Source organism: Adiantum capillus-veneris, chromosome 30, assembly GCF_014529385.1.
Source record: "Adiantum capillus-veneris isolate H3 chromosome 30, ASM1452938v2, whole genome shotgun sequence".
Lineage (NCBI taxonomy): Eukaryota > Viridiplantae > Streptophyta > Polypodiopsida > Polypodiales > Pteridaceae > Adiantum > Adiantum capillus-veneris.
The window spans coordinates 76,190,671-76,207,757 of record NC_140960.1 but is presented as its reverse complement, the minus strand read 5'-3'; the positions used below and the strand labels follow the sequence as shown (position 1 = coordinate 76,207,757).

The 17,087-nt window shown below is 43.7% G+C and overlaps 1 protein-coding gene across 2 annotated transcripts in view; it reads right to left on the bottom strand.

Moving 5' to 3' along the window:
* Positions 1-12,554: 12,554 nt before the first annotated feature.
* The window catches only part of LOC147418234 (uncharacterized), a 94,315-nt gene continuing 89,782 nt past the window's right edge, over positions 12,555-17,087 (bottom strand). The window contains exon 6 of one of the 2 annotated variants that reach the window (XM_086506750.1): positions 12,555-13,156. In XM_086506750.1, the coding sequence (XP_086362876.1) occupies positions 12,908-13,156 (249 nt within the window). In that variant the 3' untranslated portion in view covers positions 12,555-12,907. The remainder of the gene's footprint in view (positions 13,157-17,087) is intronic. The other variant, XM_086506751.1, reaches the window with a different exon arrangement.

Below are 17,087 nucleotides of genomic sequence, written 5' to 3'. Positions count from 1 at the left end.
CGAGCACTAATGGCTTGAGGTTTTTCAGCAGGTTTCAGCTACAGGTTTACAAGTTTATAGGCAGGTTTGAGGGCTTATTTGGCCCTGAATTTTCAGCCATTGTTTCCTCTTTGCAGGTGTCCATGTATGGCTCAGTTGTAGGCTGATCTGGGACACGTTTGTGACTTGTTTATGCAGCTGTTTAAGAGCTGAATTTTGGGGCTGTTTTGGGGCTGATTTGTAGCCATATTTTACAACCATATTTGAAGACTTTTGTTTGATGTGATTTGAGCCAGTTTAGGGCTGATTTGGTTGACATTGCGGGAGCTCTATTTTGGAGTGTGTCTCACAGGTTTTACATTGTGTTTCTGGCCATATTTGTAGACAGTTTCCAGGTGTTGTTGGTGAGGTGGTTTTGCTATCTAGATTGCTACTTGTGCTCATGGCAGAGACAGGTGATCGATCAGATTGTGACCTCTCACAGATGCGCGTGTTTGATGGGTCAGACTTTGCGGCATGGAGAGAGTGTATGCTTGATGCATTGACACAGCGAGGGTTGCATCCACCATTGAGTGGTGATGTAGGTAGACCTTCAAACATGTCTGACGATCAGTGGCAGGAGCTAGAGGAGATGGCACTATCTACACTCTCTTTGCACCTTGCGGAATCTGTATACGCTCTTGTTATGTATGAGACTACTTCGAGAGCACTTTGGCGCAGATTACATGAAATGTATGATAGATCTGAGTCATCATGGACTCGTGTGAGACATGTACATTCACGAGCACGCCGACAGGTGACATGTTGGTATTGTGGTCATTCTGGACACGTTAGACGGCGTTGTTTTCGTCGTATGCGACATTGTAGGAGACATGGCAGTCTCAGAGATGTATGTAGTGATGCCATGGACTCAGTTGCTTTGACAGTTGAGGCACATGTAGTGTCGGAGTATACTAGTGACGGGGATGTCACTTTTACCTCGAGCTATGCACGAGATGCTATACATGTGGATAGTGCACTCCCTTCGCAGTGGTTGCTAGACGCAGATGCTATGTTTCATGTCACGCCGCATCGTGCATGGTTTTGTAGCTATTCTAGCGGGATGCTTGGCAGTGTACGTTTGACCGATGGATCGGTGCATGCGATAGCAGGTGCAGGAGATGTGAGACTGTCATTACCGAGTGGTGCATCTTACTTGTTACGACATGTGCGCTATGTACCAGATTTGACAGTGAGTTTGATCTCGATTGGTCAGCTTAGAGATTGTGGATGTCAGATTTTGCTACGAGAGCGAGATTTTGTGATGCATTTGGGTTCGCTAGTGATTGCGAGAGGTGCCAAGAGTGGTACAGGTTACCCATTGCATGTGGATCACGTGAGAGACGGTGTTGTCTCTCTGATCACGCAGCCAGGTAGAGAGCGAGAGAGCAGGCGAGTCTCTTTTGCTTGTGGGTTGCAGGATGCTTTGCATGGAGTGCAGAGTAGTGAGCTCGTTGTGCACACAGTTGGGGCACGACTTGAGCAGTCACACAGAGAGGTGACAGAGTCAGACATGCATGCTTTGGTAGTGACTGAGCAAAGCAGAGAGTCAGTTGTGCGAGATACTTCTGTGCAGGATAGACAGGTAGAGCGGTCTTGCTCTAGTGAGTCACGACAGGAGGACGTTGTGCAAGAGTCTATGCATACGGAGTTAGAGCATGAGAGCTCAGATTGAGTGGTCATGTTTGTAGTGGATGATTGTAGAGGAGACTGAGATGTCAGCGATTATGCAGTCATTCCTTTCTATGCTCGACAGTGAGCATGGGGATATAGTTGTGCAGGATATGTCTTCCAGCAGACACCTAGAGCAGCTAGTTTGCTCTTAGGTTGCACGACAGGTTGATGCGTCTTTTGTGGACAGTCAGGAGATGCATATGGCTGACACGCCTTGTCAGTCAGAGATGCCTATTGCCAGGGATATATATGTTGATGCATGCTCTGTAGAGCTAGCAGGGCCCGCTAGCATTGCATAGGCATTCGGTGGTCTCATGTATGAGATGCTGATCTTGAGACCGGATATCGCAGCTGCAGTGGGAGCATTTGCAGTTGGGGTTGTCAGTCGTTTGTTGACTGATGATGGCATAGTGCACGAGGGAGATATGCAGGTATTGCGTACATACTTGCAGTACGTGTGCGGTACGTCTGGGTGGTGTATGGACTTACACGATCATAGCCAGCCAGTGGGCATCGGTTGAGAGCGCTTTTCTCTCGCCTTTTGTAGTCTTTAGACTAGGTTCTCTTGCTTAAAGGCACAGTCGCCTTTAAGTGGGAGGTTGTTGGGATATAGGCGTCTGTGCCTTGCCCGACCGCCCAGAGTCTGGGCGCCCATTGACTTGTATACCTTATACATAGCATAAGTGTATAGGGGGCTGCTCACTCTTTGGAGTCTCCCCACCCACATCGTGTGTGTGTCTCCTTCTCTCTCTCTCACTCTCCGTCTGTGGTGCTCCCCGATCCCCTTCAACAACCGGTAGAAGCAGCTCGCAACAAAAGTAGTTCCCTCGATTGGCCATACCACCTTCTTGACAAGCAGTTCGCAGGTTCTCTCTCTCTCTCTCTCTCTCTCTCTCTCTCTGTGATCATGGCATTTGTAACAACTCTCTCTCAACAAGACTCTTGAGATTGTTCCTACGACCTTAATAAGAAAATCTTGGCCAGAGACAAACTTGCAAAAGTTCGAACAAAACAACCTCCTGTATGTTGCTTCTGAACCCGTTGCTTCTCTCTCTCTCTCTCTCTCTCTCTCTCTCTCTCTCTCTCTCTCTCTCTCTCTCTCTCTCTCTGATCATGGCATTTGTAACAGCTCTCTCTCAGCAAGAGTCTTGAGATTGTTCCTACGACCTTAATAAGAAAATCTTGGCCAGAGACAAACCTGCAGAAGTCCGAACTATTGCTTCCAAGCGCAGAAGATTTTCATGGAGCTGCTTTTCTTCTACGTTACTTTTGCAAGTTGATTACTTACGACACTGCAATGTTTCTTTTTAATTTTAATTTAATGCAGTTGCCACGTGGTGGCTTGTGCGTCCTGATAACCAAAAAAGAGCCTTTGCCTAACCAAGTAATAAGGCTGCGATATCTATGCCTGATCGAAATAAGATCTCTTAGACTGTACTTATTTTAGGTTATGTAGAGCATTGTCTTTACAAAGAAGATGTGACATGTCTACTACAATTGAGACTTCAGGTGTCCAGATGCGATGACATTAGTTTGTGGAATCTGAGATTTTAATCTACTGAGATTGCTCCAAATTCGGCGAGAATTCCATTTTGAAATTGTTAGAGAAGGTTTTGAAGGAGGCCCCTTTGTAATGAACTGTTTAGTGAGGTTTTTATGCATTAAGAAAAGAGCCATGAGAAAAATCCTACCTCGTCGACATGGCGAGAGCATTCTTCAATATCATAGATTTTGTAGACCAAGCTCCTCCGTATTCATTCCAATAGTAGAAGGTCGACAATGTCAATGTTTGCCTCGTCGCCATATTGAAATTGACCTTCATCTGCAGTAAAGCCTCTGCGCCTTCCCGGCGTAGCAATCATAGCAGCTTTGTGTGTAACAAGACCCAGTGGCTAGTTGAATAGTATGTCCACCTTCAACTACTTTACTCAGCTCGTTTCTGCACGTGCAACTAGTTATGGCCTAACTCTACCGTGTTTCACTGCAAACAGATCAAGACAAACTTGGACACATCTCCTCTTCATTTGCAATGGCGACATATTCCAGCGTGCGGTGACGGTAAGAAGTGCCACATTTTAATCTTGAACGTTGAGGACACAGTAAAAAGGAACACACCGAAAATTGCATGCTGCCGTGGGAATGGCATGTTCCCTCGTATTATAAAAATTGGGGAGGACTGTGCAAACTCCCCCATGCAGGGACAACAACACGTTTTCTTTTTTTCTATAACATAAGAAGTAAAGAACACATACAAATAATGAAATTACTCTCAGAAACTTCAACATTGTGCTATTACTTTTCTAAGTTTCGTACTTATTCTTTGCAAGGGACATTCAGGAAATCAGCTATCGCTTGCCTCTTCCCAGCTCAAAACCCCACAACAACACAATCGAGCACTAGGTACATGGTTGTTTCAAACGCTTGAACTGTTCGTTGCTTAGACGTGACTAGTAAGTAAATAACACAAGGTTCTCATCACATTGAATCATTAAGATTGAGTCCGACTTAAGCCTTCAATGGACCATCACCGAAAGCGTAGGATACACCTCAGCAGATCGAAAGCGAGACATCGCACTTCAATCAAGAAGAAGGCTAGATTTCTACCATGCTCACAATCATGGATTGATATCGTCAATTTAGTATACCGATGAAGTTCAGACGTTGCAGCAATATTCAGACCTTTAAGCATATGCTTTGTTTGTGGTGTAGTTTTCATCCAAAGAAGTGCCTCTTTTGATTGTACTCGAGCTCCAGACGAGACATCGATTGCAATGTTTGCTAGCAGTCTATTGGTATCCGCTACACACATAGAAACGCAATGGGTGCAGTGCTCCACTTGTGAGAACTCAAGTGCACGTCGCAGATATTGTGTGCCCTTACTTCCAGACTACACAAGAAGAATATTGAATGGAAATTAGCTTCACATACAGCTACTGAGCGTCATTGACATATCTGTCAATGCCATCTCAACAGTGACAACAATTGCACAAGGTACACTAGACAGACGTTCAATATTAGATAACCCTCTGCTATCATGGAGTAAAGAGCATAGAACAACCTTCATAGAGCAAGACCTATCTACATCACATGTGGCAGACATACTTGCATTCAATCTTGAGAACAACTTTGTACTACAGAAGTACATGTTGATGGCTGAACAACCGAATAAGAAGCTTGGCCTCTGCATACTAAGTCAAGATAGTGTGAGCAAGATCATTCAACAACAACAAGACAACGCACCATTTGCACTCATGGCGCAGCTTCACACAAATTTGATGTTTGGTATCATCGAAAACATCGTTGAACCATCCAGGAGAAGAGCATTCACCGCTAGCGATACTTACAAATTTGCTTCTCTGCAGCTCCGTGGCCGTCAACAATTGCTTGAGAGAACAGCTACTTTCAAGCCCAACGGCATGCCTGTCGCATCAAGCTCTGTGAACGACATCACAATAGAGACGACAGTGTTTCCATTCCTGTTCCCTTTTGGGAAAGGCTAGTATGATGGTAAAATCAACTTCAGTATATATGTAAAGATACGTGCATCGACTCTGTTCTCCGTTTACACCTTGTACAAGCCATACCTGCTCATAATGTACCAACTAAATCAGGCACACGAGCTTGTTGCAAAAGAACATTGACAACTACAAGAGGGCCAATCGTACAGCAACTGACGAAGATACTGTGAGACATGTGCTTCGATACAACACCCCTTCCAGCATGCCAGGTTCCTGCTCGTGGCACCGCAAGAACCTAAAGGACTTGATAGCAATGGTGGACGAATGGGGAATGCCTGATTTCTTCTTGACTTTCACTGTCGATGAGGTCACAGACACAAGATGGCCTCACATTGACACAATCGAGCTAATTGCATGTCAGTTAAACACCTCCTTCACTTGGACAGACTGCCCAGTCGAATGCGCCCTCACCTTCCACTCTAAGTTCTAAATGCTTATGTCCAAATATATACTTGCGAAAGGTGTGTTGGGCCGTGTACAACACCACTTGGTTAGATATGAGGTCCAAAATAGAGGATCATTGCATGCTCATGTCATATTGTGGATGCATGAAGAAGACAAAGAGCAACTATCTGCTAAAATAGCTGCATACATCCCGACAGAAACTGGCTCTGTGGCTTTGCCATAAGTAAGCCGGCTCCGAGAACTCATACTCAGGAAACAACTTTACAAGTGCCGTACGAGTTGTTACCACGATCAAAGAGATGGAGTATGTAAACACGGGTTTCCATTTCACGTGCAGCCAAATCCAAACCCAGACTTCAACGAACAAAATCACAGATGGCAATACTTCAGGCCCCGGCATGAAGATAGAAATGTCGTACCGTACCACCCTACACTGCTCTTGCTATGGGGTGCACATATGAATATATAACGGGTCACCAATTCATCGCTGTCCTACTACCTCTTGAAGTATGCACTCAAAACTGAACCAATGGGCCATCTCAACATCCACTCAGCAGATGCAGAGCTCTTAGGCCTAGGTGGCCTTGACACTGTAAAATTGAAGCTGATCTCAGCCTCTTTACTGTCGAAACCTATCTCAGCAACAGAATTGGCATTAAATTGTTTGCAAATCCCAATCATTTCAAAGAGCGATAGCGTCCAATATGTCGACTCATCACCCCCGGCACTACGACAACGAATCATTTCTCACAACAAGACTTCCACAAGAATTACATAGTGACGAAGGGAAAAGAAAGGAAAAAAAGTATTTCAGAGGAGAATACCTACGGCCAATCGCTGCAGCGGCAACACCGACTAGTCTGTTTCACAGACTTTCACCCAAGGCATCATCCGGAGGCTTTCTTTTACAACGTGATGCTAAAAAGCATCACCTTCAGAAACAAATCCTAGCTACTCTCACCAGAGAACACGTCCAGGTCATACTATCTTGAGTGCAAACTTAGAAATTTGATACTGACAGATGAGGACCTTGAGATGTACATCACAGAGTACACACAACGAAATATGCTCACGACAGATCAAACACACCAATTTCACAACATGATACTACAGAAGACATCCTCAACAAAGGCTGCCTCATTTCAATCTCCAGATGTGCAAACAGACTACGAGCAATAGGACACGTCATCTTGTATCTCTGCCCTTCTAAACGAGCTTCAAAACGTCCAAAACGTGTCACTGACATCTGAACAAGTAGATATCTACAAGAAGCTCACAGCAGCAAAGGGTGGATTGCATGTGATCACAGGAACTCCTGGGAGTGGCAAAAGCTTCCTGATAAGATACATCACAAGCCAACTCATAATGCAAGGGAAAACTGTCACACTCGCTGCTTCGACTGGTGCAGCAGCCACGAGGTTAAGCAGCATCGCAACAACTGTCCATTATCAATTCAAGATACCAGTGCGCACACATCAGTATCCCCTGTCAATCTCCGAAACTGATGACAGATACGTCAGTATTAAAGAAGCACACACGATTATCATAGACAAGATTTCTATGTTAACAAAGCAAACTTTCGATCTCATAGTACGACAAATTGTGAATGTCAGCAACGGCACACTGCTAGACCCATTCAAAGATAAAAAGGTCTTCTTGTTCGGTGATTTAGCACAGTTGCCGCGAGTATACAGGCATCAAAGTGATCAGTGCTACTCATGCCACATCACAAGCTCCACTTACTGGTCCACTGCTACTATGTACATTATGTCTTGCTCAGTGCGCCATGCAAAAGATATCTCTTTCATAGAGTTCCTCAATACAATAAGAGTCAGGCTCCCGACAAAGAAAGAGATCGACGATGCGCTCGGTGACCGCATCATAAAGCAGGATCAAATAGAGCAACACATGGATAGGAACATGAAAATCATTTGCACACACAAGAGTGATGTTCCATATTATAATAACCTGCTCTTGGAACACTTCCATCGGCATAGTCACATCATCCAAATTGGCCTCAAGACGAATGCATAGAACATCCTTGAGCTCCAAGCATGGCTTGAAGATCCTGCCTTCCAGGCAATTGACAGAATAGCAGAAGGAGCAAAGGCGCTGATAACAGAGAACATAGACTTAACAATTGGAGCAGCCAATGGATCATTATGTCGCGTATACGAAATCCTCCAAAATAAAGATGGCGGCGTCAAAGCAATCAAAGTCACACTGGACACATCCAAACAGGAACTTACACTTCGATGGTCAAAGCATAGCAGGCGCACATTCAATGGGCACTGGTACCATAAATCCACATTCCCAATAGCTCTCGCCTATGCTATGAGACTAGACACAAGTCCCAAGGCGCAACAATCAACACCAATTTCTTGCTCATTGTAAAAGAAGTTTTTGCCCCTGGCCTTCTATACGTGATGTTGTCACGCGTCACTAAGCGAACCCGGCTACATTTACTAGAGCTCCCTACGCCAGAGATGTTCACACCATCTAGATTTTTGACCATCTAAACGTGAAAGTTTCCTTCCCCCTCTTCAGTATCAATTCCTCTTTCTATTAAACTGATTGAATCGCCTTGTCACTGCCTTGTTTACAAAGCATATTTTTTTTTTCAACTGCTCATCTTCTCTTCTGTTGACTTGTCATGTTCAATATGTTGCATTGCTGAGACATCTTCCCTATCACACCTGCTCACTCTCATCCACCTTTTGTAAATTTACTGCTCTTCCTTTCCTCACTTCATTCATTTGTGTTTAAATTTTTGTCGGATCTTATGCTTCAGAAATACTGTAACAGATCATCAAAATAATTATTTTTACGTGCAGGAAACTAAATCAAACAATGGATCACAACACGGTACATTTTGCACGCTTGTCTGATCTTGCATCTGCCTACGTATACACATGCGAATCAATCACTCATCTTACTGTGCAACTCTTCAAGCAATACACGAACAATGCAAAGGAAACGCAACCAATGATACAACCTAAGAGATTTTACCTCACGACTAAGCATATGAGATTGGCTAACTCAGCAGGCGAGAAACCCCATGCATATATTGAGGGGTTCCATACTTTTCAAGAGCGTCGCAACTTCATGAATAAGTGCGACACAAGATATAAAGCTCTAAACCAAACGATGGCCACACCAAACACAGATAGGATGACAACTGGTACTATTAGAAAAGAAAAATATAATGCCTTCTGTCTGTTGTGCTAACCAGCTTGCTCCTACATCTTGCAGGTCTCATGAAGCAAATACTTGAAGAGCTTGATATCCAGTACGAGGATGATGAGAGTATGTTGCGTAATGTTGAATCACAACAACTCCTCGACACAAAAACTGGAGGAATTACATTGTACGCGATGGAGCAGCTGCGGTTTGGTTACAACATTGATTTGTCTGAACTTTCAAAAGCTACTCAAGAAAACTGTGCTGCTATCTTGGCAAATTTCATGACTTCGACAAACCACACGCACGACGCAACTAATCCCCCTATCACAATTCAGAAGGTAGCATGGCACTACAACGAACACAAGGCAGTAAATTACAGCCAACCAGTCTCTCCATACGAGTCAGTTGCAACAGACCAAGGCAAGTATGGATAACAAGTATCACTAGCTTCCATTCATTTCTCTGTAGCACCGTTTTTTTTTTTTTGACCTAACCAATCTGCATGGACTGCAGATTTAAACACTCATCAACAACCAGAGACAAGCATCGGCCTTCCACCCCAGAAAAAGCAACGTCGCGGGAAGAATACATAGTCTACAGTATACGATGCACGAAAAACGATAGGAGATATATGGAGTTACGAATAACATCCATAAACGCGTTGGCCAGTACAAGCGCAATCCTTAGAAGAGAATGCGAACGGACATGCAAGCACATAGTCCTTTCGAGGACAATTTCGAAATTACCACTTTAGCAACTAGTACCAATATACATAAAGCTAGAAACTTAGAACATTTCTATATTAAACAACACAAAACAACAACCGCATTAGGTTATAACGTTTGTTCTCGACATCCACCAAGGTTGAGAAAATATTATTTTTTGAAAAAACACAAGAAAATATAGTTGCGAACTTTTGCCGTCTTTATTTCATTGTTTTGTTCATTGTCTTTGTCACATAACTTTGATCATTGGCTACAACAATGTCTTTTTGTTTCCATTCAAACTATGACAGACATGACAAGTTATCAACTGCTTTGATTTAAATGCTTTTTCTTTTCATTTTAGAATGGCTAGGCCAATTCCAGGTGATTTGATTGAGCAGCGGCCAGAATTTGAGACTGCAATGTACAAGTCGCAATATTGTCTTTACCCAAATTTGCAAGAGCGGGTGCTCAGACACTACATGCATAAATGGAGTGAGTTCATTCCATGGCCAGTTCAATCACCTACCCCATGGCATCCACATTACATCACTTGGAATACACTTGGTTGACAAATCACATCGACATCGCCGTGCTGGTTAGTTGCTCCACAAAACACCATTGTATGTTGTTCGTGCAGATTGCGGACGTGCTCGGCCTACTCGAGACTATAGAATTAAATTACTCTAATGTGGTCCCCAACCACCTTCAGTCAGCTAAACAATTTGTTTCGCGCTACTTTTCTGTCAACCAGTTAGCCTCACACGCAACTTTGAAGAGCATCTTACCGATATAGCCCTTTCTTCCTGCATCAAAAACCCCCACTGATATGTGTTGTTACCTAGTCCTCCTCCTCTTCTCCACAAAAGTTTTGTCAATTTCATTGTAAAGCAGTCATTGCATGCTACATTCAAAGTCTTTCCTACTCTTGTTTGCTTAGTTCCGTTCTTAATTAATCAACTTTTTCACATACTCTTTACATCAAATCATTTCAGTGGCTTACACTCACTTGTAGTAACAAGATTTGTGCAAAACAAATAAAAAGTGCTCTCTCTCTCTCCTCTCTCTCTCTCCTTTCATTTCTACATTCTTCTTTACGATGTATACTCTTGTTCAATGCTTCCATGAGAACAAAACAGTATATACATTCCTATATCTATGCGTGACTTCTACTCACTTAGGCTAACAAGATTTGTCGAAAAAAATTAATAAGCGCACGCACTCTGTCTCTCTCTCAGCTGTCACTTCTATGTTCTTTTTACTCATGTAAACTCTTCTTCAATGCTTTGATGAGAATAAAATAGTAATTACAATAGTGCCCTTGCTCTCCATTCATTTCCATACACATGCAAGTACCAAAGGGAAGCTCTCTCTAATTGCAATCGCTTTGAAGGCTTGTACCCTTACACTAGTTTGTTATCCACTTCCGGTTATGTAGGCTAACGAAGCACTCTAGTTTCAACTTTTGATTTAGTATCAACTTATTGGTGGCGAAATTACTATTGCAAATATCTTTAGTAGGCATCTTTCGATCAATAATATTTCAATGACTAAGTTTACCTCTTTTGACCTTATAAGGCTCTTATTATGCTGTTGATTTTTCTTCTATTTAAACTGAAATTATGCAAATTGGATGCCAACTAGTAATTACTCATATTTTGATGGTTTTCTCTTTTTCCATGGTGGGTTGTGTGTGCACGTGCAATATTTGATAATTTTTATTGCAAAAAATGCATAGGCCACCATATGTCGAATTTAATACATAGGTACGTAGTGGAAACTTTTGCAAGAAGAAAATGTTAAGAAAGAAAAGAAAGATTGAATATGGAAACCTAAAAGTGAACATATGCCTATGTACAAAAGGCAGCTTCTTTATGTATAGAGTAGAAAGTCCTTTGACTTTCCATTGTCATGAGGTTTTCCATTTCCTACAATCTTACCCTTCACTTTTGCATTTTGAATGTTTTGAAGCTTTTCTCCTTTTCTAAAGTGGTTGGGACCTAATACGTAGAATATTAAAATATCGACGGTTTTTTGGAAGAAAGATTTTGTGTAGTGCAATGCCTCTACGCGTTTGCCATCCTACACGGGCTACTCACACCATACCCACCCATACATCATCTACTACATTGTGACTATGTTATTGAATGGAGCTAGATAACTTACTCTCTCTCTCTCTCAAGTCCCAAGAGAAGTCTCCAGCTCTTTATACATCATGTTTCTACTCACATGCCTGAAAACAACAAAAACTAATGTGTCCTCCACGAAGCTTGCATTGGCACCTTGATAATTTTGCAATTTATGGGAAGAATTGTTAATGCCTACAAATGTGGTGCATATGACATAGCAAGATTAAAAAAACCATTTTCATTAAGAGTATCATGGCAATTATACTTGTAATAATTGAAAACTTTAATCTTGATGTTGAAATGTAAAATGAAAATTACCACTCCATTTAGTAAGTTGGCAAGACGAGATGCGAGCCTAGCTTGAACTAAAAGTAGTTTACTTGCATTACAATTATTGACATTTATCAACAATTTGTTGCATGGAGTGAAAAATACTAGTTTTAACTGTTGACATACTTATCAAATTTGGAGAACTTCAATGTTAAGTGCCTTTGTAGGCTGATTACAAGATTGCAATTGGAGCTCTTGGAGTTATTGCATTGTTTAGAAACCTATTTGATCTTGGAGGCTGACACATCACCATGGTGAGAATTCACTTTCACAAGCATAGTTTTTTTTCATACTGATATGGTAAATTTACCATACTTTCATGCTCATATGATCTGTTGCATATGATACACGTAAAATATGATCAAACATACTCACAAAATTTGTACAGCACATTAAGATTGTCTAAAAAACATTAATATTTTAAATCACTAGCCAATGTCATGTGCAAGGTTTCAAAGCAATGGCTATCAAACATCCTAACTGAAACCAATGTGAAATTTATCCAGCCCTTTAACATAATATGATAATCTCTTACCTGGGTACTCTCATATTGGCAGGATTTTCTTACTTTAAAGAACAGGAGCAAAGGCAAAGGACAAAGCATTCAATAATTGTTTTATTGAGGTGATGTCTTTGGTAAAGAATGATGATGAAATCATTTGCAAGCGGCTTTTAAAGCCCAGCTTTGTGGGTCAACAATCTACACCCGTGACTCTCTGGTACCATATTCAATTTGCCAAGAAACCCTAAAGCATTTGGTACTCCAAGGCAATTACCAGGCTACTACCAATTGATGCCGGCCCTTGTGGGCTCGGCTACACAAATGTACAATGGCAGTTACCTAGGAAGCACAGTCGTAAGGCAGAAACAGTGCTTTAGTTCTGATTGTTTTGGGCAAACCCAAGAAGCCGCCCTTCACTTTTGGGACCTAATGACGCACACACAACTAATCTGTGTCCTTGATGGTGCATTTTGCCTCATGCTCAATCAAATTTCGACTGCTTATGCCACCTGAAAGAGGTTTTTTCCCACGCACCGTGAGAGCCATGCTGAACATCCTTGTCTTACACCATTGCAATGGGGACCTTGAGCCACACACCGTGCATTTATTCGTCTCCAAATTACTCACTTTCCTTCCCATACTTGTTCGTCTGAGAAACTTCCCTTTAACAAGCTGTGTTATTATCTCCACATCCTGCAAGTACCATTTGAAACTTCCATTAAAATTGGAAAATCCACAGTGACCAACAACTGTAAAACTTGAATTAATAAGTCTCTAGAAACACTAGCAAGACTCTTGCCAGCAATCAAAGGCGTTAAGGAGAAACACTCAACAACTTTCGCATGCAAAAAAGTCTCTCTCACACACACACACACACTTTTTTCTTGTAAATCGGATTTGATTAATTTACAAGTGTGAAAACTCAAACCGAGGAAAACCCACGGAAAAGAAGAGACACAAAAAGTGGAGCTGTATGAGGCTCCGAGGGCTAGAAACAGTCAAAGTAAATCCTGTATGCATCAAGAGTAATATCCCCAGCCTCATAAGTGAGATGCAGCGCTTGGCCAAGAGACAGTTCAAAATAGGGAAACAGGGCAACGTCAATGCCTTGAAACATCAAGAAGTTGCGATGGTGCCAGATGGCCCACAGAACCCAAAATCTGACCCAAGCAAAAAAGACTGCAAACTGAGACTGCGGAGATTGCAGCTTCCCGAAAATCCAAAACCATCTGTGAAAAGTGGCGGAAGGAAAATGCACGCGCGCGCACACACACACACACGCGTGCGCGCGCACAATATTTTACAAGTGTAAACTTGCAGATCACTGCAAGAAAATATGCTTGCGGATTACCTTCTCCTCTACGAGAATACTTATTGACCATTAAAGTCTCCTCCGTGCAAGAATTCATGAACCATGTGACTGTGGCACAGCAATAGCACTCTGAGAGTCTAAATAAACATTGGTAGGAGACAGGTGCAATAGCAAGATGATCCAAAAATTTTCAAAGCCATATAGCTTCTGTTATAGTGTTAAGATAAGCCACGATACTAAGCTCCAATAAAAGAAAAAGCAGTAGTGTTCTGCTTTTGTCATTCCCATGGTTATAAGTGTATTACCAAAGAGAGAGCAATAATCACAACTAGATCTCCTTGTGTTAACACATCCACATTATAACCAACAAGAATAAAACCAACAGAATGAGGTCTTAAAAGGTGCTCGAATGAAGAAGGAAGGTTACTCTGCACCAGATTGGTCGCTTGTAACCCACTCGTTTCGGGCCCAATTCTTCTTAATAATGTTGCCATTCTCTGCTGAAATGGTAATCCAGCTCCTTCTCAAGCTTTATACTTGGTTATAGAGAGAGATCCATAGACAGCATGGAGAAGCCCAAAGTTGACGATCAACAGTATTAAGCAAGACAATCTAAGAAGCAACCAATGGAGACACACCATGCACCATCAGAGCGATGGCTCTAGACTCCATAAAGCTCGTGCAGTACATGTATACAAGTTATGACTGCTCAATGATAGGCCACACACATACACTACTCAATCTAAACCACATAAAGCTAGACCAATTCCAAGGTTGTTAGGTATCAGTTTCTGAGTTTCAGAGAGTGGGAAGATGAGAGATTGAAAGAAAGGATTGAATATAATAATGGGCGTAGGAAAGTAAGATGAAATATTAGGGTTAAGAAAATGAGAACTTGATGCATGTACCCGTGGTAGTCGCCAACATACTAGATTGTGTGTGTGCGCGTGTGTGTGACCATTGTTTTCATTACTCAAGCAGGCATTCATTTCGCTGTGTCCACACCTGCTCTCACTGGAGCTTCGACACCTGGGATGGAACTCTCCCCTACCGATATGTTTTGAGTCTTGGCATCCCACTACTCATCTTCGGTGCAAGAGCGATTGATCGGTGAGCTATCACACACTCTTTCAAGGGTGGCTGCTTCTAGACAAACCTTCTGGCTGTCTTTATACTCCTACCTCCTTTACCACCCAGCGACATTTTTTTTTTCCGAGAAAAAGATCCTTCTATTAGTTAATGAAACTGCCCATAGGGCTACAACCACCTCTACTAGAGAGGGTTACAACACTCATAAGGGAAGACTCTCCCAATGAAAAAACAGCATATGTACAATGAGGCTAAATCAAGAGATGGGAGGAGGAAAAAGCCACACAGGTGGACTCTGCGCTCCCGCATGTGGTCGGAGCTGCCCTGAAGTCTCTCGAGCTGTCCCCTGAGAGTATGGATCAGCTCCAGCCAAAAATCTCGAACAGTCTCTGCTGGTGGCACAAGGCGAGCCTCGAAGATGCGGAAGCAACGGGCCCGTCAGATGAACCAGAGTGTCAGGCCACAGACGAGCTCCCAACACACCTCTCTCTCACTGCACCACTCCTGTGGGGTAAGCTCTGCAGGCTGGAGTGTAGGTCGACCCCCCGTATCACTATCATCGTACTGATGGAGGATAGCTCAAACTGTAATGCAGGGCCCGTGAGAGTGGACCAAGCAGCTGCCCCCCAAGTGTACTGCCGTGCAGTGGAAAGAACTGGCATCAGCCGAAGGACCCGAAGCCAAACCTGTTGTGCCATAGGGAAATCCCAAAGACAGTGACGCTGACTCTCCAAAGGATGAAAAGCTGCACATGCTGCCGAGAGACCACTGTGTACAAGCCAACACCCCACTGCTGTAGATCTATGTGCAACCAGCCACTGGAACAACGTGACTCGCCGCGGCTGTCTGGAATCCCACAAAGCTGACAAGAACTCAGCTGTGAGACTCTCCTCCTGCCAATGAGGTGCTGCAACAGGACGAGTCTCTCTCCGTGCTGCCAGTATGTGACGTCCTAGTCGAACAGTGTACTGAAAGAAAGGGACACTTGGATGGTAGGCTAAGGAGAAAGGGTCCCTCCAAAACCACTCTCCAGGATCCCACTGCACTCGTGCTAGTGGACAGCTCTCCCAAGCCCACAGCCTCCAGTGGCCTGTCTCAAGGGCTGCTGGGTGAAGATCTATGACACAAGTCCTCCCACAGATGCCCACAACTTGGATCCTCTGAAAACAACACTCTGCAACCTGTGGAGCCTCTACTGCGACTTGGTGGAAACGACTCTCGCCCTGTAGCTAGAAAAACATGGAGGGTACAGTCTCTGAGCAAGCCCGAACTGCGATGAGGACCTCCAGTCGCGTGAAGGCCCCCATCCATCTGGGGGCTGTTGACTCGAGAGGTGTAAGCCACTCAGCTGGTATTGCCTCTGTGATGTCCTGACACATGCTCTGCACCCCTCTCATGGCCTGTAGCTGGATGCTTCTGAAGCTCCTTTGACAAACCTGAGAACTGTAGCCAATCACCTAAAGTGCGTGCTGGACCCTCTGCCATCGGACCCCAAGAAACATGAGGCCTACTACCAACCAAGAGGCCTCTCTGAGTGCTGACATGGGGTTCCAAACAAGGGGCTGTTTCAGGCGCTCCTCCGTGCAAGTAGGCTGGTGCTGCTCCAGGCCTCTCCGCAACTGCTCCCAGGGGCGAAGCACACTCACAGCAAAACTGTCCTCCAATCTCAAGGGCCTCCAGCCTAAGGCACTCTAGCTCTAAGCCGCTGAAGCAAAAACTCCTTCCAATGCTCCTCCCCTGGAAGCAGTCCTCTGACAACAAACTTCCCAAGAAGGGCTCTGCTCTGCTGTGCTCGGTCTATGATCCCCAACCCCCCCTGAGAACAAGGTAGAGTGATGACCTGCCAGGCCACTTTGGCCCGGGCTATTTGAGTGTCGCGCCCTGACCAAAGGAAATTCCTGATCAACCTCTCTACCTGGCTGATGCAGAAACTTGAAAAGATCCAACAAGATGTAATGTACCACATAGTAGCCAACAACACCTGGTAGGCCACTACAGCTCTGCCTGCCAAAGAAAGTCGTGATGAGCTCCAATGTAACAGCTTCCTCCTGATAGACAAGAGGAGGGGAGCAATCTGCTGCTCAGGAGACAAGTCCAAGCCAACCTGACAGCCCAAGTATTGAGCTGCAGTCCCTAGGGGGGATCCATCTGAAACCCTCACCTGGCAGCCAATAAGGCGTAAGAGCATTGCCAACCGAGAAAGCCACCGTCTTTCTCCAGTTG